The 21,403-nt window shown below is 42.8% G+C and overlaps 1 protein-coding gene across 9 annotated transcripts in view; it reads right to left on the reverse strand.

The window, feature by feature from the left end:
* Positions 1 to 21,403, reverse strand: part of LOC148026159 (putative sugar phosphate/phosphate translocator At3g14410) — a 140,712-nt gene that overhangs the window by 20,658 nt on the left and 98,651 nt on the right. For 8 of the 9 annotated variants that reach the window (XR_015693194.1, XR_015693192.1, XR_015693195.1 and 5 more), the window contains 4 exons: positions 7,111 to 7,223; positions 6,764 to 7,025; positions 6,402 to 6,670; positions 6,184 to 6,323 (listed from right to left, as the gene is read on the reverse strand). Coding sequence is in view for 5 of the 9 variants with exons in the window: in XM_087693439.1 (XP_087549565.1) it covers positions 6,211 to 6,323; positions 6,402 to 6,670; positions 6,764 to 7,025; positions 7,111 to 7,223 (757 nt within the window). In the remaining 4 variants the exon portion in view is untranslated. The remainder of the gene's footprint in view (positions 1 to 6,183; positions 6,324 to 6,401; positions 6,671 to 6,763; positions 7,026 to 7,110; positions 7,224 to 21,403) is intronic. The other variant, XM_087693440.1, reaches the window with a different exon arrangement.

Genomic DNA, 21,403 nt, shown 5'->3' on the forward strand with positions numbered 1-21,403 from the left:
GTGAATAGGTATGCTATGTTAGTTGTCAAGCAAGTTTAAAATGTCTAGAAAGCTCACAAAGAAGTTTTAAGGAACTAGTTGTTCAAGATAAAGGGGTTGATTAAGCAACTGTAGAAATTTGAAACTTCGCATATTAGTAGGGAAATTAACACTAGAGCTCATGAGTTAGCTGAAAATGCTATTTTATATTGCGTTGCTACCATGAGGGTAGACAATCAAAATCCTGTTAGCAAGACTTGGCTCGATTTAAGAACTAATATTGCTCATTGGTATAAAAGTTGCCATGCTTGTCAGTCATTTGCTAAGAGGGTGTTGATTCTAGAACTTTCTAAAGCTATTGTTGCCTATGGGCCATTTGAGAAATGGGACCTAGATTTCATTGGACCTTTTCCAGGTACTAAAACAAGAAACACTTATATCCTTATTACAATTGGTTACATGACCAAATGGCTTGAAGCAAAAGCTACTCAAAAATATAAGAAAGAGTATGTCGTCCATGTTCTAACTAATCAGGGTGTTTAAAATGACGAACAGCATACTCAGCAAAAGCTACTCAAAAATGTAAGAAAGAGAATCTAATCCGACTAGTTGGGGGGTTTAAAATGATGAACAACATATTCAGAGTGTACTTCCACACCTAAGGAAGGTTTGTATCAAGTTCAGTAGCCAACCAAGCAAGTATGTGGGAGATGTGCGCTCTGGAAGTTCGATGTCTGTAGTAGACTGCATGTAGAAATGTGGGATTACAAGGTGTGCAAAGTTTGGCTGAAATCTTTAGAATTTGATTATGATGTCTTTTGACAAGTTGTAGTTTAGAACTGAAGCTGCAGCTTTCCTTTGGAAAGCTCGGGGATCCGAGTTACTGATCAAAAGTTATGAGCAATTTTGTGCCTAGGTGTCCTGATTGAAAGGATTTTGGAAGTCAAAGCATGTCTTTGTCAAAGTTGGTTTGGATTTTCAAATAAAGGTTTGTTCACACTGTGTTCCAAACCGGGGGGTATAGTGTGTAAATGTTTAACCTTGGACATATCAATACATGCAAACAAACTAGACTAGTATAAATGCTATTTGTTTGACTTTTCAATGCTTACCCATAGCAAGATTCGTGTTAATGGATAGGAGTCTTAGGTGGTAACTTGCATGTTTGCCACTTGGCTTTGAAGCGCATTCCTGTTGCACCAAGTGTAGTCCTACTGGCAGGATTTTCCATCCTGCTGTGGCATTTGGAATCCCAAGTGGAAGGTATGTTTGCCACTTGGCATGGGAAACAAAGGAGGAGCAAAATAGGGTTTTTTTCTTTTCTCTAAAAGTGCATGTGACTTGTATTCATCCCTAGAAAACTTTAATCTTTGGTTCACACCCTCTCATCCATTAAATCTCTTCTTGTTAGACTTGAAACTTTCCTCTTACATGTGAACCTTCAAAATGCATTAGATATACTCTTTCTCAATCCTCTCAAAGGCATTGTTATGGGATTTCCCCAAGGGAAAAACTTCCAACTCCAACCATCATGCAACTATCCATGGTCTAGCAAATGGCAGTTTTTTTCTAATGACTATTTCTTTTTGCCTCTATGGCCTATGAAAGTAACCATAGACTTCCAGACATCTGGTTTTCTTTATGTTATCACGCTTGTTTCCTTGGTTGTCAACACAGCCACCAATTGCTTACACACCTTTTACAAGAAACTTTTGAGTGACTGAGCTAGAGTAGGATCCAAGACTGGCACTGGCCAACCACAATTGTTGCTAAGAAGCCACAGTGCTTTTTGGCCTATACAACTAGGATCAATAGTCATGTTCTCATACAAGAGGATTGGACAGCGTCACGCAACAAACATTGGGTGGAAAACAGCATCACATATGTTTTTCACAAGACCTTCTGATCATGTGTATGGGATGGATGATGGCCAAGGAGAGTCTCCTATTTCATCTGGCTTCTCACACGTCGGGGCTTGGCAGTCCTAGCCCAAATGCAGCAAGCACCACCCACAACATTGCTTGGAAGAAAACTTCATAGCATTTCCTTTGGTCATACAAGGCAATAGAGCTAGTGTGGAGAGGTGTCTGCTATCTTCTCCATTGAGTTGTGCCTTGCCTTGGGGACCTTCTACTAGTAGTTCATAATCCAGGGCCACCATCTATTATATGAGGCTAAGATGCATGATACAGTCTTTATCATGAAGGTAGGCTCTTGCGCTACGGTCATCCTAGATGCATTGCCCAATTGCCAAATACTGGAGCCCACAACATCACGCTCAAAGGTTTGGGAGATCATTGGTAGTGTCACAAGTGCCACAGCTGGAAGGCACACTGCCATATGACTTTTGTTGGTGAGAGTCCTCAATATACATTACCTCAACAAAGCTCTAGATATCCATTATCCACTCACTCAATGGTTGTTGGGACTTGTTGCAAGGTTAATCCTAGACCCAATGAGAGCTCCAACAACAGTTCTTGCACTCTTAGTGTTGCGCAAATCGGATGCAAGGCTTGCGCATAATAAGCAGAAGAAGCTCTCCCTCACACTCTTTTACTCATAAAAATGAAAGCATAACTCATAAAACTCAAAATAGACTTAAAGAAGAGTAAAGTAAAATTGAGTGACATACTATCGGGTGCAATCTCCCCCCATACATGAAGTGGGCATCTCCTCCATGCTGTATTTACAATATTAAAATGAATCTTCCTTTGCCCAAAGATAGGCCAAGTACAATCACCTCTTTTCATAAAAGAGTTTGAGTTCATTGAATAGATTATTGCAATCAGTTGCACAACTCACAGTTGTTGAGAGCCATAAAATATTTCTAGAATATCTTCAATGTATCTCCTAAAATCTCAAATATCAATAAATATTTACAAAGAGGGTGTGGACACACCTTAGAGTAAACGACAGTGCGTCTATCTAAATAATTTAGTAAAGAAGTCTATGGCATAAATTGCACTTGCCGCATGTATCCAATTCATCTTGCTCTACACATCAACTACCAAAAAGTCAAAAAATCATGTTAGAAAAATAATTAACTAAATAAGTGCAACTAGCCATAATAAATCAAATAATCATTGGAATTCTATTGAATAATCAAATCATGTAGACGTTAGCACTTGAGATATGAATATTGTGGCATCACCTACGTATGGCTTCATCTGCATTCACACCTGCAAGTCTCACACCTGGAAAGGATAGGTGTCCCTATCGACCTTCTGCCCAAGATGAAAAGTCATTCGCTCTTAGGAATATGCCCCGCGCTAACGGAAAACCATTCGAGACACTCATCCCCTCAACATACACACAAGGAAAAACCTTTGAAGACGCTCATCCCCTCGTGTAGGTGCCACCTAGCAACATATCAAGGCCTACAAATCTCACGCCCGGAAAGGATAGGTGTCCCCATTAACCTTCTACCCAAGACAAAAAGTAATTCGCTCTTAGGAACGTGCCCCGCGCTAACGGAGAACCATTCAAGGTGCTCATCCCGTAAGCGTGCACACAAGAGAGAACCATTGAAGGCACTCATCCCCTTGTGTAGATGTGATCCAGCAACAAATTAATAGTTCATTTTGGAATTACATATGCAATAAATATTTTGGACCAAACCAAAGATTTAGGTTTCCAACAAGCTACAAAAGCATATATTTCATTAGCATTGATGATCCTTTGATAACGTCATCCAAGGGATGGCCAAGTTATAGAAAAACAAGGTTACATCTCGGATCAGTATTATCGTTATGCAATTTTGCACACTATAGAGAAGTTGCATCAATCGATTGAAGCATGGTATGCCACAAGTGAATATCTAAGGTGAGAAATGAATTCATGTTCAAAATAGTTGGTCCCCTGAATCTTGTTCATATGATGTCTTTTTTCAAGAGCCCAAGGAGGTATATAGCCAAGTGGCACCTATACAAGGGGATGAGCATCTTTAATGGTTCTCCCTTATGTGCACATTAATGGAATGAGTGCCTTGAATGGTTCTCCATTAGCGCAGGGCATGTTCCTAAGAGTGAATTATTTTTTGTCTTGGGCGGAAGATCGATCGGGTTCGCCTATCCTTTCCGGCTGTGGGACTTGCAGGTGTGAACGCGGATGAAGCCATACATAGATGCTGCCACAATATTCATATCTCAAATGCTAACATCTACGTGATTTGATTATTTAATGAAATTCCAATGATTATTTGATTTATTATGGCTAATAATTATTTGATTTATTATGGCCAATGATTATTTGATTTAATTATTTTTTTAACATGATTTTCTAAATTTTTTATAACTCGTGTGTAGAGCAAGATGAATTAGATACACGCGGCAAGCGCAATTTATGCCATAGACTTCTTTACTAAATTATTTAGATAGACGCACTGTCGTTTACTCCAAGGCATATGCACACCCTCTTCGTAAATATTTATTGATATTTGAGATTTTAGGAGATACATTGAAAATATTCTAGAAATATTTTATGGCTCTCAATAATTGTGAGTTGTGCAACTGATTGTAACCATCTATTCAATGAACTCTAACTCTTTTATGAAAAGAGTGATTGTAAAAGGCCTATCTTTGGGCAAAGCAAGATTCATTTTAATATTATAAATACAGCATGAAAAAAATACCCTCTCCATGTACAAGGAGAGATTGCATCCAATAGTGTGACACTCAATTTTACTTTACTCTTCTTTAAGTCTATTTGGGGTTTTATGAGTCGTGCTTTCATTTTTATGACTAAAAGAGAGTGAGGGAGAGCTTCTTCTGCTTGCTACGCACAAGCCTCCCATCCGATCTGCGCAACACTTAGAGTCAACCTGCTTTTCACAATGCAGGCGAGGTAGCCCTAGGTGGCGATACACCCTGTTGAGCTAAAATATGCATTACATGCTGCATTAGCCTCTTGAACAGCCCCAAAAATGCTCAGTTAATGAAAAAACCTTGAACAGGGAGCAATTCGAGAGAGTTAAAACAAGGAGAGGTTCGAGGTCCCAAAACTTTCTATAAATAGGCAAGCTGCCCTCCATTCAACTCAATCTCGTTTTTGTAGGGTTCAGGTGATCTAGCTTCGCTGCCCACACCCTGTTTGCGGAGGGCATCTCAGCCAAGGCTGCCCATCATTGTCTACATCTGTTCAGGACCTGTTTCTAACCTTCTCCATGCAATCGACAACCTTCACTGCTGCGAACAGCCAAGCTGATCTCTTCTACTGGTGTGTTTACTACCACCAGCTGCCGTGCTACTATCGACTCTGGAGACTGTGTTTGCTGCAGACCAGCTGCCGCCAGGTTTTTGCCACCTCCTAAATGCTGCATTTTGCTGCTGCTGCTGCTGTCGTGTGGAAGTCCTACACCTTCCCAAGGCTGCATTTTGCAGATTTCTCACTCTTATGCCTGTCCAACACGCATCACTATTTGCTGTGTTTGTTGTTGTCTGACATCTAGAGGCTGCCTTGCTGCATTTTGGGATCCGTCAAGAGTACGACACACTCTCCAGCTCACTACCTCTACCTCAGTCCTTATGATACGAGAGTTCGGGGTATAATTTTCATTCCCTACACAATTTGTTTGCTGATGGGCACCGTATTATATTTATTCATTCATTCAAATCTTATTATGTTCATTGTCTCTGAGTTACCCTAACCCTAACTGCATTCTATTGAGTTTATGCTTTGTCGTACACTTTCATTTATGTTTTTGTGTTAGGGTATTTCTTTACAACCCCTCCTCCATGGCTTCTTTTCCCCATACCCTCCATACCACCTTGACAAGCTTGTACATACGAGTGTTTTGTGATTTTGAGACAACTCCAGCTAGACTGCCAAAAAAAGGGAGACTTTTGTTTAAAGACTTTAACTTTCAAGAGTAAGGTTTTTCTGACAAGTATCTGTATATAAGCCAGAACCTTTCAGGCCAGTATCTTTGGTACCCAAACAGCAAGAATGTCACAACAAAATATGATACAGCCCTTCTCGAAGACCTGTCAAACTACCCAGATTTATCATCAATAGTTCAAAGTACAAAACTAGATAGTAAGTAGAACATTTGAACCACAAAATACCATTTTGGGACCTAGCAACCAAGAAATCAAGCTTCAGAAACAGCTACTTCTCAGCATCACAGCATGAAGAGCTCTAGTTTGGAACTATATCTGACTGAGCTCTTATTCAGCATTATATTCGAGCGAAGCCATAGGGCATTACCTGATTCCAGGCTTACAGGCCCACTTTCTATGCTTGAACCTCGGATGATTCATGCTGCAAAATATTTTCTGGAGGGCTGTCAGAAGTATTTTGAGCTTCTGCTAATTTTTTTTTGTTATATGCTGCTACTCCGGCAATGGCTGGCAAGAAAAAGCAATGAGATGTTCAAGTCAAGCAAGCAGACCAGAAATTATGGTAACAAAGTAAATTGGACTTACCAACAGCATAGCCCACGATATTGATAAAAGTAAGCTTGGTGTCAGTAAAAATCAACGCAGAGACCAACACAACAACCCAATCCTTGACAACTCCAGCTACACGAATGGTTAATGCACTTGTATGTGAAATGACAAGGACAACTGACACATTCAATGCAAAAGTACAGAGAGCGTTGAGGGATAGAATCAAAGGATCATAGCTCCATGTTTGTGTCAGGTCCATTTTGGGTTTTTCAAGAAAAATCCATGGAATAAACAAGCATATTGCACTGCATGCTATCAAGAAACAGATCAGCAACGTACAATAAAAGGTTAGTTTGAGCTTTGCATCATCTGTTGAAAAAGTTGTAACTTTGGCTCACCTGCAGGGGCTTACATAGTACATCATACTTAGGGGATCAAGCTTGAGACCCTTCCGCTTCAGAAGAATCTCTATGCAAATAAGTCTGGATGCCTCTCCAATAACCCCACCAAATTGATAGACCACCCCCACCCAGCTGAAACCAATCTCCCCGTAGGAAGCTATGACTACCCCCAAACTGATAACCGCCATTATGGCTAGCATCTGAAATTCAAGTGCTTCCAATCCTACCGCTGCTCCTATCAGAAAAACTGCCACTGGCACTGAAATATGAGCCAAGACAGCAAAAACTAAGCAACTATAAGTGAACCTCAGATAAGAACAGAAAATGAAAAAGAGACTACTTACTCACAGCTTTCAGCATTTGTGCAAATGCAACTGAAATGTACAGATATGCTGTGTTTCCTAGCCAAAGAGTCATTGCAAACATTGCTCCAATAGGGAAAACAGAGGTTGCATAACTGTAAAACAGATGTAAAAAATTAAGCTCCCTCAACTGAAATTTCAGCTATAAAGATAATATTTGTTCCTCAATTCCAGGTTTTGGTTGCCCAAACTGTATCATAATGCAGGTTACATTTTGGAGAAAGTGAACTATGATCATGTTGAGCCCATAACACGTAAGGAAAATATAAAAAGCTGCAAGACTGTAATTTTGTGATCAATTTAGATATCTGAAGAAACTTCAATAATACTAAGAATTCAACTAAATACACTTTGCTGTTATGTCAGTTAACAACCTAGTGTATATAACATCATCCTAAAAGTGTTTGTATAGTGTACTGGAGGGTGTTACCCTTGTACAGCCTGTCTACAATTGTATGTGCTAGGCAATAATGACAAAGATGGTCTCCTGCTTGTTGCAAGAGTGTCACATTCACATTGAGCTGCCAAAGTTAAAGAAGAAATAACCATGATACTTTGTGACAATGCCCCATAAGCAAGATTATCATGCATATCCTCATCACTCATAAGCCCAGCTATGAGGTATTCAGCCTTCAAGCAAGGTATTGGACCAAGCGAGACCATATGCTCCATGATCCTCTAGACCAAAGGGTCTCATCGAAAAGTGAGATTGGTCACATCTAGCTACACATTGGAGTAGATGGCAACTCAAAAGGAGAAATCAAGGGTGCATCCTACATACCCTCAACGGAAGCAATATGTGCCTAAGGACCAAAGTCCATAGGAGTGACAAACTAGTTAGAAAACCCTTCTGGTGTTGAGAAGGGGGGGCCAGCTGAGGTGTCTCACAAGCCATTTGACCAGCCAATCTCCACTAACCATTAGGAGCACCTTGCAAGAGCATAGTGGATGAGCCACAAGTGGAAGAGCATGAACCCTTCTCAGTTGTGCCAAGGAAGTGCAATAGTGCCCTCTCTTAGTGGGCTCAAGGTCCTAGGAGTATAATCACAAGGTTTGGGCAAGGTGCCCCCTTTGAACAACACTTGTCATCAAGATTGTTTGTCGCATAATATTGAAATATATAGATGGTAAATTGTTTAAAAACAAAGTGACTTGGTCATCATCTAACCTGCGAAATCCACAGCAACGAATTCTGCAACCAGTAAGCCCTAATACCTGGCCAATTTGATCATCATGTCGTCTCTTTTAGTGGATTTGAATTCTTGGAGCTCATAGTCAAGATTGATACAACGGGTACAATCACAAGCCGCATAAGGGTCAGTCAAATGTGCCGATGTTTTGCTATCCATATACATATTGTGAAGAAAACTGCTAGGGTTTGCATTGAGGACACACAGAGTGTACGACCATGACAAAAACACAAAGACACAAACACAGACACAGAGGGCAAAACTCAAACCCTAAACGCAAAACTCAAAACTCAAACACAGAAACACAAACACAAACAGAAGAAGGGAGAGAGAGAACACAACTCTAAAGTGAATGAATCTTGTAAATGAATGTAAGAGTGTACAGTGTGCTCAAGGGCAGAGCAATGTCGGAGTGTGACGTCCACCGGAGACGGATCCCAAGTCTGTGACCACCAGTCGGAGTGTAGGAGTGCTGAATAGTTAATGGCAGCAGGCTGGTCACCAAAACGCAGCAGTCTGGAGACTGGAAACTAGTAAACGCAATAGTGTACCGCCAATCGGAAGCTGGAAACTATGCACAGGTGCTGTAAACAGCAGGGCGACAGCTAGAGAAGGTGTGTTGGAGAGTGTCATGGCTTGCAATGCTGAAAACGCAGGCTGGCTGACCCTAGCAATGATGGACAACAGGTTGAACAACAATCTGGGACAGTTTGGAGCAGTCCCCAGCAGCTGAGAGCTGTCACCTACAGCAATGGACAGGCTAAGGATAATGTGGCTGCATTCAATGATGGCTGGACAGCAGATGGAGGCGGTGGGCTGTGGGCTGAAAACTAGGCGCCAACAGCAACAGAGGGTGTGTGGGCTGGTATAAGTTGCAAACAAGGATGATAACTGAACACTGGCCAATCTCTCTATTTATAGATGTGGTTTGGAGCCTCCCAAATTACGGTTTCCACTGAACTCTCTCGAACCGCTCCTCATTTTAGGGTTTTTACTTTAAAATAGCTTTTTTTTTGTGTTTTGGGACTGTTTAAGAGGGTAATCAACATGTAATACATATTTTAGCTCAACACCCCCTCTCAGGCCCAAAACTGAGCCGAACGCTTAGGCCAACCATTGTGATGTTTATTGACCCCAAGGCATCCCACCCCAGAGCAGCCAGGGCATCAGACAAAGGGTGCACGTCGGCTGCCCACCACTGGCCTACCAAGACTACAGAGGCAATGGTTATCTTACCATGGGAATCCAAGTAGTCACCCCAAAGGGGACAGGGCATCGGACAAAGGGTGTACGTTGGCTGCCCAATGGCCTATCAAGTCCTATAAAGGTGGATGGAACCACATTGAACTTTTTTTATTTTTTTAAATAAGGGAGTTAAATTTTATGGAATGCGGCTGATTGAGTAATAGTGACCCAGAAGACAAGAGTAGGGAGGGTACACCCAACACATCACAAAACAAAACAAGTTAACCCAACCACTCAAGGTGTCGATGATGAGGAAAAATAGGTGATGAGGTATACATGTAATGGAGGATGGTGGTGTGGTAACAACAGCCGCCAGTGGAAATAGCTTAGGATCTGCTCAAGTGGTGCTCTACACAATGAGATGCAAAGTATGCTACATGCTGAAGAATGCTCATGCATCAAGTACCACTTGGACAATGTCCCTCATGGGAAAATTGTTAACTTTCCCAATCGCTCGAGTACAAGGATGATGAAATCATGCAATGCAAAGGAAAAGGTACAACAGGGGGAAAAAGCCGATGTCGAAGACAAAGTGCTAAAGCCTGTAGAGTACCCAAAAGAGTAGAAACCCCCTCTCAACCTAAATGTAGATGCTGAAGAAGAAAGAGGAGCCTGATGTCGATCTTCGTATGGTGCCAAGAACCATAAGGAATGAAAGAAGAGGAAGTGGATGAAGTGGATGAAGCGCCCTGCTAGAAGAGCAAGGTAGAAGTCACCGCCATAACAACATCGAGAGAGAGGCTGCACGATCCGCCTCAAGAGGGGAAAGCGCCATGCTGGAAGAAGAGCAAGCACTCCTAGGACGATGAAACCATGAAAGGAACAGTGCGCATCCCCACGTCTCTAGCCCAAGTAGGACCAAAGCAATCTACAAGTTAGCCCTACACTGAAAGACAAAACCCTGCAAAAGAGATGAGAATCTACAAACACAAAGGTTAGTGGTGAGATGCTCCAAAGCAAAACAGAACAGAAAGAAAATCTAACTCAAAATAAATGCAATAAATGTGTATGTGTGTGAGTAAATGCAATGGAAGATAAAATAATGGAAAAGCTAAGAACAATGAATCCTATGGGCCCGACTCTAAGAGTGTGAAAAATAAATGCTAGACTGACCTAGGGTATCCAAAAGGACCTAGAGACGTGCTAGTCTAAGAAGATGGTCACCATCGCGTACGTCTAGTAACACTCTGCCAAGGGAACGCCTGACAAGGTGGAGAGAAAGGTGAGATAGATGCATAAAGTGCAACGGGATCGGAACCTGCAGACCAATAAGCCAATAGTCCCTCAAGGGTAGTAAAAGAGATAGGTTGTTGAGGCTTACTCGAGCCACATGTCCAGCAGCAACAACGAGTGCTGAAGGAGCAGATGAAGTAGGAGCGGAAGGCGTAGCCCCACTCGGCTGTGCAGTCGCAGCGGTCTGTAGAGGCTTTTTAGGTGGAAGACCTTGGGCCTTCAAGCGACACGCCTCATCCACATGGCCTGCTCTCTAGCAGTGTGTACAAAACCGGTTTTTCTTAGGGAGTTGTCACCAAATAGGTTTAAATTCTTTGATTCCATCTAAGGAAAACAAGTCACCCTTTGATTGGCTTGCCTTTACATCTTGCAAGTTCTTGCCATTGGTTGTTTTCCCTTCTGAAGAAGATGCAACCAACCCCCTCTGCTCTGAATAAGACTATGATGAGGATTTCTTGTGGACTTGATCATGCAGTCTTGCATAATGCAAGAACTGGCACTCAAACTCGTAGAAGGTTGGCAATCGAGGTTGGGAGATGATGTGTTGAATGAAATTGAAGTATTTTCTGAGCAACTTATGTTGAGAATAAAGAGCCATCGTGCCTTTTATATATGCATGGGTGTGAACACACCCTTAGCACATTTCTATTTTCATATATATCTATCTAAAACCTAAAGAGGTACACTAGTCTTTTGTACCGAACATCAGAGGTGTCGTGCTCACTCTCCTTTCTACTGCTCTCTACTCTGTGTGTGTGTGTTATCCGTCATGTTCACTATCAACTCAGTCAGTAGGCTCCATCAAACTGATATCAAGGCATAGGTTGTGTTGAATGCTCCAGCAATCATACAAGAGTCGGATCTTCAGTAGGCAAAGTCGGAGGTACATCGGCTGCAAAATGTGTGGCGCCAAACATCACGTTGATGAACGTTTACAGGTCACGCAACGACTAGGCAGTTGCAAGCGAACAGTTCAAACGACTGCTAGTCTTGGCGTGACTGGGCTGCAAAACACAACGCCTGCTGGTTTTGCAGAAGGCCACGGGCAGACGACGCTGCTGCACGAACAATGACAGACAGGCTCCGCGTGAGGCTCTAGGGCATGGAGAGGAGACGGGTCCAACATGTGGCAGCCGCCAAGCAGAGTCACGACCCAGGTCGAAAGAGTCAACGGACCCCCCGCCCCGTCATATTTTACTCAAAAATCAATTTTCTCTTTTTAAAAATCCCTTTTACCCCCTTTCCTTTGCGGGCGTTCATGCGTGTAACCACAGTTCAGAATTTTGGGGAGATTTGTGCCAAAAATTTGGGGATTTGTCCAGATTTGATGCGAGCAAACAAGACACAACAGTGATATTTGTCTCAGAAATTGCACGAATTTGTGACATTTTGCCTCCGATATTTGGGGCTTTTCATGTACATGCAAAAATTGGGCTGAAATTTATCCAATTTCTCAGCATTGATGCACATTGACCCCCGTGCAATTTGGGGCTTTTGCTGTTTGGGCGAAATTTGTGTGCCATTTGGTCATTTTATGTACATGCGGGTTTATTTCCATGCAATTTGGACATCTAGCACTTGGAAAAATTTAGGGATTTTGCTGCAATTGCTCTATTTTTGTCAAAATTGGCCTATTCTATGCATGTCAGAGACATTGCAGATGTATGTTTGATGCTTTGAGCACAAAAACTTTGGGGCTTTAGACTGTGCGTGTCAAATTTTGTGCCCATCAATGCATGTATAACAGAAATTGCAGCTAAAATTTGGGACTTCTCATGTAATGTGATTTATTTGTCCTTGGAACAGGTGTAATCAGTTGTGGAGTGTTGTAGCACAAGGTTAAGTGCTTCTGAAAATTTATTTGCAGATCTGAAATTTCTGCTTTTTGGTGGTTATTTATTGCTGGTTGGTAGTTCTTTGTACCTTGGTCACTTGTGTAATAGTTTGGGCCTGCATTTGCTGAATCTTTGGTCACATTTGGGTTGAAAATCAAGGCTCGCAGCAGTCACAGCAGTCATCTCATGCACATTAAGAAGCTTGAACGAGCACATAACTTTGTAGTCTGGCAAAAACAATGCTATAATATCCTGTTGCAAAAGAAGCAAGCAACGGCTATTAAGACCAAAGGGGCAAAGCCCGCCGATATGGAACAGGAAGACTAGGATGAGTTACATGAGCTTGCATGCTCAACCATCGAGCTATCAATTTCTGATGCCTTGATGTTTAACATTGAAGGTTTGGATGCTATTTGGACTCCACTGGAAAAACTGTCTGCCCAGAAAAGTGCCGCAAGCATAGTTTACTAGCTGAAAAAGCTTATGGATTTGCGTATGAAAGAGGCTATAGCAATGTCTACTCACTTGTGTGAGTTTAACTCCATTTTCAGCCAGTGGGTTGTCGAGATATCGAGCTCCACTCGTGATACGCCAGGGTGACCGTTGAGTACTTATGTCACCGACTTGTCAGTTTGCAGACGCGGTTAGTACACCGCCGATGAATAATAGCTACATGATAGCTATCCTTATCTACTCTAGTTCGTAGCTCAGTTAGTATGCCACCTTAGTTAGTTGAGTTTGGTTTTGAGACCCATATAGGGTTCTTCTATTTCTTTGTAAGAGAGTTCTTTTGGCTTACACAACTAAGAAGAGGAAAACTGTTTTCAGCCTCCACCCTTGTGTGTCTTCCCCCATTGTGCAAGCAAGAAAGCTACAAGTGAGACTCCTTCCTTCTCTCCCACAATCTTGACATGGTATCAGAGCCTTGTTCGTGGTAAGGAGCTCAAGAAAGCAAGCCAAGCTCGCGGTGTTCTGGTAAGAGGAGCAGTGTTGCTTTCATTTTCTGTTTTGGAAGCAGATCTCTGCAGGTAGCACAGCCGGAAATTGCAAGAGTGCATTGTCTCAGGTTGAGACGCCCTTCGCGGTGAAGCAAGAGGGCAGTATATGCTGCGGATAAGGGCTTTAGCCCTTGGCGACCCTGTTTTTTTGATTTGAGGCCATTTCGGGGCCTGTTTTGGAGGCGGAAGTTTTCTGCACACTCTCAGGAAAAGGCCCAGTTTTATGCTGTGCGACCACTGTTCTACAGGTCGGTGAAAAGTTACTGTAGAAATTGCATCGTATGCTTGTGTGCAAAGACATTGGGAGTTACAGAATCATGCTTGTTGCCTGTTGATGCAAAATCGTCACTAGGGAGTGACTGTGTGGTCAAATACCACTTTCGTCAGTTTTGCAGATTAGCCCTTGTGAGGCTGAAGCTATGTTCTTTGCAGTGACAGAACTTTTTGCAGTGTTCTGTAATGGCGTCTGATTCTCTCTCACAGATTGTCACTGAAAAGCTTGACAAGAACAACTTCCAAACATGAAAGTTTAGAATGACGAATTTCCTTATGGGAAAAGGATATTGGGAATTTGTTGCAGGAAATGAAGAAGAACCAGTTCTTCCTGATGTTCCCAATCAGCAGCAAATGCAGGCATTTAAAGCATGGCATGAGAGAGCCAGGAAAGTTATGTATTGGCTGTCTATCAGTATTTCAGACTCTATGATTGTACATATTCAGGATGCAAGTACGCCAAAGGAGGCATGGGATACTTTGTCAAAAATGTATAGCACAAATACTCAAGCCAGAAAAATGCAGCTCAAGCAAGAGTTGCATAATGTGCAAAGAGAAAATATGAGCATCAATGACTACCACATGAAGGTGAAGAAGATTGCAGATGCACTTGCTTCCATTGGGTCGCCAGTGGAAGATGATGATTTAGTTTCTGTGACCTTGAATGGTCTAGGAAAGGATTATGCGCAGTTTCGGACATCCATTTCCGTCCGTGAAAGATTTCCTGATTCCGTGAAAGATTTCCTGATTTTGAGGAGTTGATTGCTCTTCTAATTTCTGAGGAGCAGAGAAATGGTGGTGCATCTTCTTCAGGAGGAACTTCAAAAGAAGCTGTCTTCTACTCAAATGCTGGAAGAGGTAGAGGCAGAGGTAGAGGAGGCCGATTTGGAGGCCGTGGTAGAAATCAGAATATGCAGCAAACTCAGAAAAACCAGTCCTATGGAGGAGGACGTGGTAACTCTAGAGGCAAGGGGAGCCAAAGAGGTCGTGGTGGATGGCAAAGAGGCCAAAATGCAAACAGTAATGTTGAATGCTACTACTGTGGTAAAATGGGTCATATGGCTAAAGACTGCTATAAAAAGCAGAATGACATCATGAATGGAAAACTGCAACAAGGGAATTATGCATCTTCTAGTAGACAGGGTGATGACAGAAATGAGCATTTGTTCATGGTGCAGCACATGAACAATTCTGTAACAAGTGCAGAAGAAAGCAATGATGTATGGTATATTGACTCAGGTGTATCAAATCACATGACAGGTCATGCAGAATGGATGGAGGATGCAAGGAAAATGGAAAAACCAGGATTTGTGGAGACTGGTGATGATACTGCACATCCTATTGTGCAGATTGGAAAAATTCCCTTGTCTATGCAGGATGGGAAAAAGAAATACCTGTCCGATGTATTTCATGTCCCGAATATCACCAAGAATCTGGTTTCTGTTGGTCAAATGGTTGAGCAGGGCTTGCAGGTCAGATTTAATCCTCATGGATGCTTTGTTGAGGATATGAAAAATAAAGGTCGCTTGATAGCAAAAGGAAAAAAGAATGGCAGAATGTTTACATTGGATGCAGACATGCCTGAATTGAGTGCAGCAATGTTTGCACATGGAACCGGTGTAGTTGCAGATATTGATATCTGGCATAAACGCATTGGTCATGTTAATGTACAGCGACTTAAATCAATGCAGGCCCAAAACATTGTTGCAGGATTGCCTAAATTCAAGGTTGCAGAAATGCATAAGGTATGTGAAGCCTGTCAGTTTGGAAAACAGGCAAGGAAACCATTTTCTAGACATGTTCAAGAGAGTAAGAAGCCATTGGAATTAATCCACTCTGATGTGTGGACTACTAAAGCTGTATCTCTTGGAGGCTGTCATTATTTTGTCAGTTTTATTGATGACTATAGCAGAAAAGTTTGGGTGTATTTTATGGAAAAAAAAAAGTGAAGTTTTTGGGCATTTCAAAACTCTTAAAGCTATGGTTGAAAAAGAAACAGGCCTGGAAATAAAATGCCTAAGGTCAGATGGAGGGGGAGAGTACCTCTCAAATGAGTTTGCAAGGTTCCTGCAGGAGCATGGCATAAAGCAGCAATATTCATGCAGTCATACCCCACAACAAAATGGAATTGCAGAAAGGAAAAACATGCATATTGGAGAGGTATCTCGTGCCATGCTCAATAAAAAAGACCTGCCAGATTTTTATTGGGCTGAAGCAGTTGCTACAGCAGTCTATATAATGAACAGGACTCCCACTGCAGCAATACATGGGGTGACTCCAGAGGAGAGGTATACTGGTAGGAAACCAGATATTTCTCATTTGAAAATTTTTTGTTGCATTGCCTATGTACATGTGCCAGATGAGAAGTGCATCTTTATTGGTTACTCTCTGCAGCAAAAAGGGTATAGATGCTATAACCCTTCTACTCGTAAGTTTACAGTGAGCAGAGATGTTGTTTTTGATGAGATGAGTAGCTGGTATAAACCAGTAAATGTGATTGATGATGTAGATGCACAAAATGGTAATGCTACACAGAATTCACAGCAGCAGTCACAAAATATTAGTGGACCTGGAGCACCCTCTAGCAGTGGTTCATATTCTTCACCATGGACAAGTAGATTGAGATCAGGAGAATCTTCTCAAAGCAATGCAGATAGTGGTATGCAGGTATCACGAAAAGGAAATCTTGCAATTAGCTAAAGAGCTTGGATTAAAGAATGAAGAGATGGACACTCCGGCAGAAGTTCGCCAAGCTTTAAATGCCGATGAAGGTGACACAGTGAAGACTGTGATACCCTACATTAGCAAGCTCAAGTTTCAAATTCAAGGCTACAGTGACGAAGATACCTTCTGTATCGGAGACCTTGATGGTTGCGATGTGATTCTTGGCATGCCCTGGAATCATAGAGTAGATTCAACCATCTTCTCTCAGAAAAAGAAGGTAGAACTCACCAACAAAGGCATGAAGTACGAGATCCAAGCTGGAGTTTCTGGAGACACCATACCTATGGTAAGCCATATACAAGTCTCTAGAGCAATTAAGGATTGTGTTTAATGTTGTTTGCTTTATGTCACTAATGTAAAAGATAATATGAATGCTGAAAACCAAGAGCGACTTCAGCTCTTGGAAAAGTATAAAGATTGTTTTTTGGAAGATCTTCCTTATCAGCTTCCCCTAGAAAGGCCAGAAGACCATCATATTGTTATTATTCCGGGCAATTCTCCTCCGAATATAGCACCATACCGTGTGAGCCGTCCTCAATAAGAAGAAATCAGAAAGCAAGTCGAAAAACTACTCAACCGTGGGCAAATTAGGCCAAGTAGCTCACCATTTTGTTCACCGGTTCTTTTTGTTCAAAAGAAAGATAGCACATTCAAGATGTGCATTGATTATCGAGCCCTCAACAAAATCACTGTGAAGAATCGGTTTCCTATTCCCAGAATTGACGACATTTTGGATCGTCTAGGAGGCTCACAGTTTTCAGCCGCATTGATCTAAAGAGTGGTTATCATCAAATTAGGGTAATACCACAAGATGTACATAAAACTGCTTTCCGCACTTCATACGGTCTTTATGAATTCTTAGTGGTTCCTTTCGGATTAACCAATGCACCAGCCACCTTTAATCGAATGATGAAGCGCATCTTTAGCGAGCATCGACAATATGTCGGTACTTTCTTTGATAATATTCTTGTCTTTAGCAAGAATGAAGAGGAGCATCATCAGCACTTGGAGATTGTTCTACAATTACTTCAACAAAATCAACTCTTGGTAAATGGTAAAAAGAGTGAATTTTTCATACATAAAATAAATTACCTTGGGCATGTCATCTCTTCTGAAGAGATTCAGATGGATCCTGAAAAGATCAAGATAATCCAAGAATGGCCTCATCTTCATGATGTACATGAGGTGCGATCGTTTCTTGGCTTATGCTCTTATTACCGCCGCTTCATCAAGCATTTTGCACATATGGCTTCTCCACTTCATGACCTTACAAAGAAGAAGACCTCTTTCCAATGGAAGAAAAAAGAGAATGCAGCCTTCACAAGACTGAAAACAGCTCTTACTTCTGGACCTGTTCTTATCATTCCAGATTTGGTAAAACCATTTGTGGTGGAAGCACATGCTTGCGGTGATTGTATTGGTGCAGTGCTAAATCAAGAAGGCCATGCCGTAGCCTTTGAAAGCCACCGTCTAAATCATGTGGAGAAAATGTATGACATTTATGAAAAGGAGCTCTTAGCAGTGGTTCATGCTTTGAAGATATGAAAACATTATCTTTTAGGCAATGAATTCCTTATTAAAACTGATCATCAGAGCTTGAAGTATTTCAAGACTCAAAAGCTTTTGCAGGAGCCTATAAATAAGAGCTTGTTTTTCTTCATTCAGCATCATTTTTCTTTGCTGTAAACTCATGTACAACACCCACAGATAGCCAGAAACTGGCCCCATCCATCCCCATCATCATCCCCCACTTCCCCTATGGGAGCTTTCGCTCAACCGCCAAGACCCACGGACCACTTATTGTTTCAAGCGTTTCAAGCGAGCTCTAATGGCTCTCTCTCACCTAGCCGACGCGCCGTCGATCCTACGAGTGTAGTGAGCTTACTTTAATGCTTGATCGAGTACCCTCCTCTCTCTTGCACTCCGGTAGCTCCACGATTCTTGATGCTAGCTCAAGCATCCTCAAGCCTCCTCCATCTCCAAGCTCCATCCTCCATAGCCGCGCGCGCAAGAGAACAGAGAAGAGAAGAGAAGAGAAGAGAAGAAGAGGAGATGGTGAAGAGCTTCACCCTCTCGGTCCCTCACTCCCACACACACTCACTCCCTCACACTCTCACACTCCCTCTCTCTTAAGAGCACACACAAGTAAGAAGGGGAGAAGAAGAGAGGAAGAAGAAGACTCTTTTTGCCACACACCAATAGAATGAGCTTCTCATTCACTTTTCAACTTTATATACAAAACCCTAAATCCCTTTTGGGCGGTCATCCCCTTTTTCTCTTTTTTACATGGCCAGCCGTAGCCTAGGCCCTTTTTTCCATTTCCCACCATTCTAATTGATCCTATTCCCAACTAATGCGTACACTTTGCAGAGAAGCGAATCTGGCGCTCTTTTACAAGGATTAGGGAGCGGTTCCATATTTAATGGTGCGCCTTTTACTCTTTTGATGTCTCGGGGCGACACTGAGACTTTTTAAGGGTTTTTCCCGAACATTTAAATTTTTCAGGGTCTGGTTACTCGTCAAGGCGCCTTTTTTTGCTTTTATCCTGCACCTTTTTTGCTATTTTCCTTTTTCTGTTTTCCGCTCCTCTGCGCTGCGGGAAATACGGTAACATTACCCCCCTCCTAGTCAAGTGCCAGTCCCATGGCACTGCGGTGGGAAGTAGTGGCTAGTTAGGTCTTCTGCTAGGCGGAACTAGAAGGTGGATGACACCGCTTCCAAGGTGGTTGTGTGAATGAGAGGTGATGGAGTTTAATGACGATGACCAAGAGAGATTCCGGCGTGCTTTTGGCTCCATGAAGATACTCGGCATCTTTCACACAGTTGTGGCGTCCGTTGTGTAGCCGGTCGTCCCTTGAGCATCAGAAACGCTTGAAGCAATAAGTAATCCCTTAGAAGGATGGTATTGAAGGGATTTATCCTGGAGAAGCCCCACCGAACTCTGTCTTAACAAAGGTCTGGTTTGTCTTCGCATTGAAAATCTGTCTTGGATTTGAAGATCTTTGTCTTTGAGTTGAAGGTCTTCAGTACTGCGTTGAAGATCTTGAACTCTACATTGAAATTCTTCAGGTTTGTGAAATCAATAAGCGATCCGTAGATCTTGAGGCGTTGGGCATGGATCTTTGGAAGATGAGGTTCCAATATCTATCTTGACTTGGTTCAATCATGATAGCCATCAGCAGGCAAATGGCTGGACACCGGCACATGGAAAAGTTTTGGTCATTAAAGGATGCCGTGGGTGATCCTCTTCAGCAGAGTAGCCAGTTCTCGAAACTCGAACATAACCAGCAAGAAAAGTTGTGCCCTCCCTAGGGGGTGTGTCTGCCTGTCCGTGTAGCACGTGGTGCCCGTGGCAGTGGAACTGGGAGATGGATCTAACCTTGGGCAAGCCCTTGGTAATGTCCCACACTTGAGGACCCAGTTCGTGTGTCATTGGAGGTGCGGTGCAAGTCTTAGGGTGACAGGTCTGAAAGTCCTGCCCTTGATGTACCCCAAGTGTGAAGTGGGGAGGGGGCTAGGGAAAACCCTAGGTGCAGTGACTATGGTACACCTTTTTTTTTTTTTTTGAAAATGATAACCAGGCCTAATTGTTTTCATCGGAATGAGGAGGGGAAGGAGGTCGGACAGATTTGCTCAAAAACTAGTGACTTTGCATGTAATCTTTCAAATTCATGCGGACATGAAGAGAAGTGGTGGAGAGGAAAGGGTGATTGCACCTAGTGAATTGGCTGTCATTCATATCTTCTAGGAGGGCTAGGCAAAAAGAGGGAAGGAGACTAGCCCTCATCATAAGACGAGCCATGGCGCAGTTGTCTATAGCGTTAGGGTCAAAGAATAGGGGAGGTAGGCCGCACTCTTGTGGAGTCGGGTCCTGCTTAAGGAGTAGCCTAAGTAACCTAAGATAATTACAGGTTGTTACAAAAGCGGGGTCAGGACATGAGGAGAAACCCGCAAGAATGCACGTCATAGACTCATCGAGGCTTTCGGCGGTAAAGAGAAGGGCATGCTCGAAGGATACTACAGTGGAGTTATAAATAATAGGGAAGTCGTACTGCCCATGGAGGGTGGCATCAAAATCCACCCCTATCCTTCGAGGGTATGCCATGTAGGTAGGGTTGTTCCGCTCAAAAGGGTTGTTCCGCTCGAATGGCACAGTGTTACAAAACGCCATCCAGGTGAGCATGCTGCTGTCGGATACTCGCCTCCTCCACAGGGGTTGGCTTTTGTAGCCCTGTATAGTGTGTGAGACTTCAAAAACTTTATTCTGCCAGTAGTCAGCCGCTTCTGTGCCCCAAGAGGTCGGGGTCTTTTCTCGCTCTTCTAGCCATCTTTACCCCAACCGGCCACCGACCGCGATTACCTCGTCCATCATCTTGAGCGGCAGGACCCTCCGTAGACTGTTGGGTAGGAGGAAACTAAAGGTGAATGGATCCTTTCCTTGTTCCTGTATCTCCCACAACACCAGTTCTGCGTGGAATCCTGCGGGAAGATCATCAGGGCACGGTGGGAGAGGTGCGGACGGTAGCATGGCTGGTTTGGCTCTCAGCTATTTCTTGGCTTCCTCTACCAGCTTTTTGCGTCTTTCCCTAGAGGCGGCTTTTCTTTCCGCAGATGGGTCCTCTTGTGGTGGCTCTTGAGACTGCGGCGAGGAGGGTTGTGGGACTACATCCTCCCTGAATCGGTTCATGTCGATTTCCACTTCTGCTTCCTCCCCCTGCCGTTCTGCCTGTGCTGCTTCTTCCTCGAATCCGAGGGCGTCGATTTCCTAGGGGGTTAG

Source organism: Lygodium microphyllum, chromosome 14 (assembly GCF_053477565.2).
Source record: "Lygodium microphyllum isolate KBCC chromosome 14, Lygodium_microphyllum_v1.1.10, whole genome shotgun sequence".
NCBI classification, from domain to species: domain Eukaryota; kingdom Viridiplantae; phylum Streptophyta; class Polypodiopsida; order Schizaeales; family Lygodiaceae; genus Lygodium; species Lygodium microphyllum.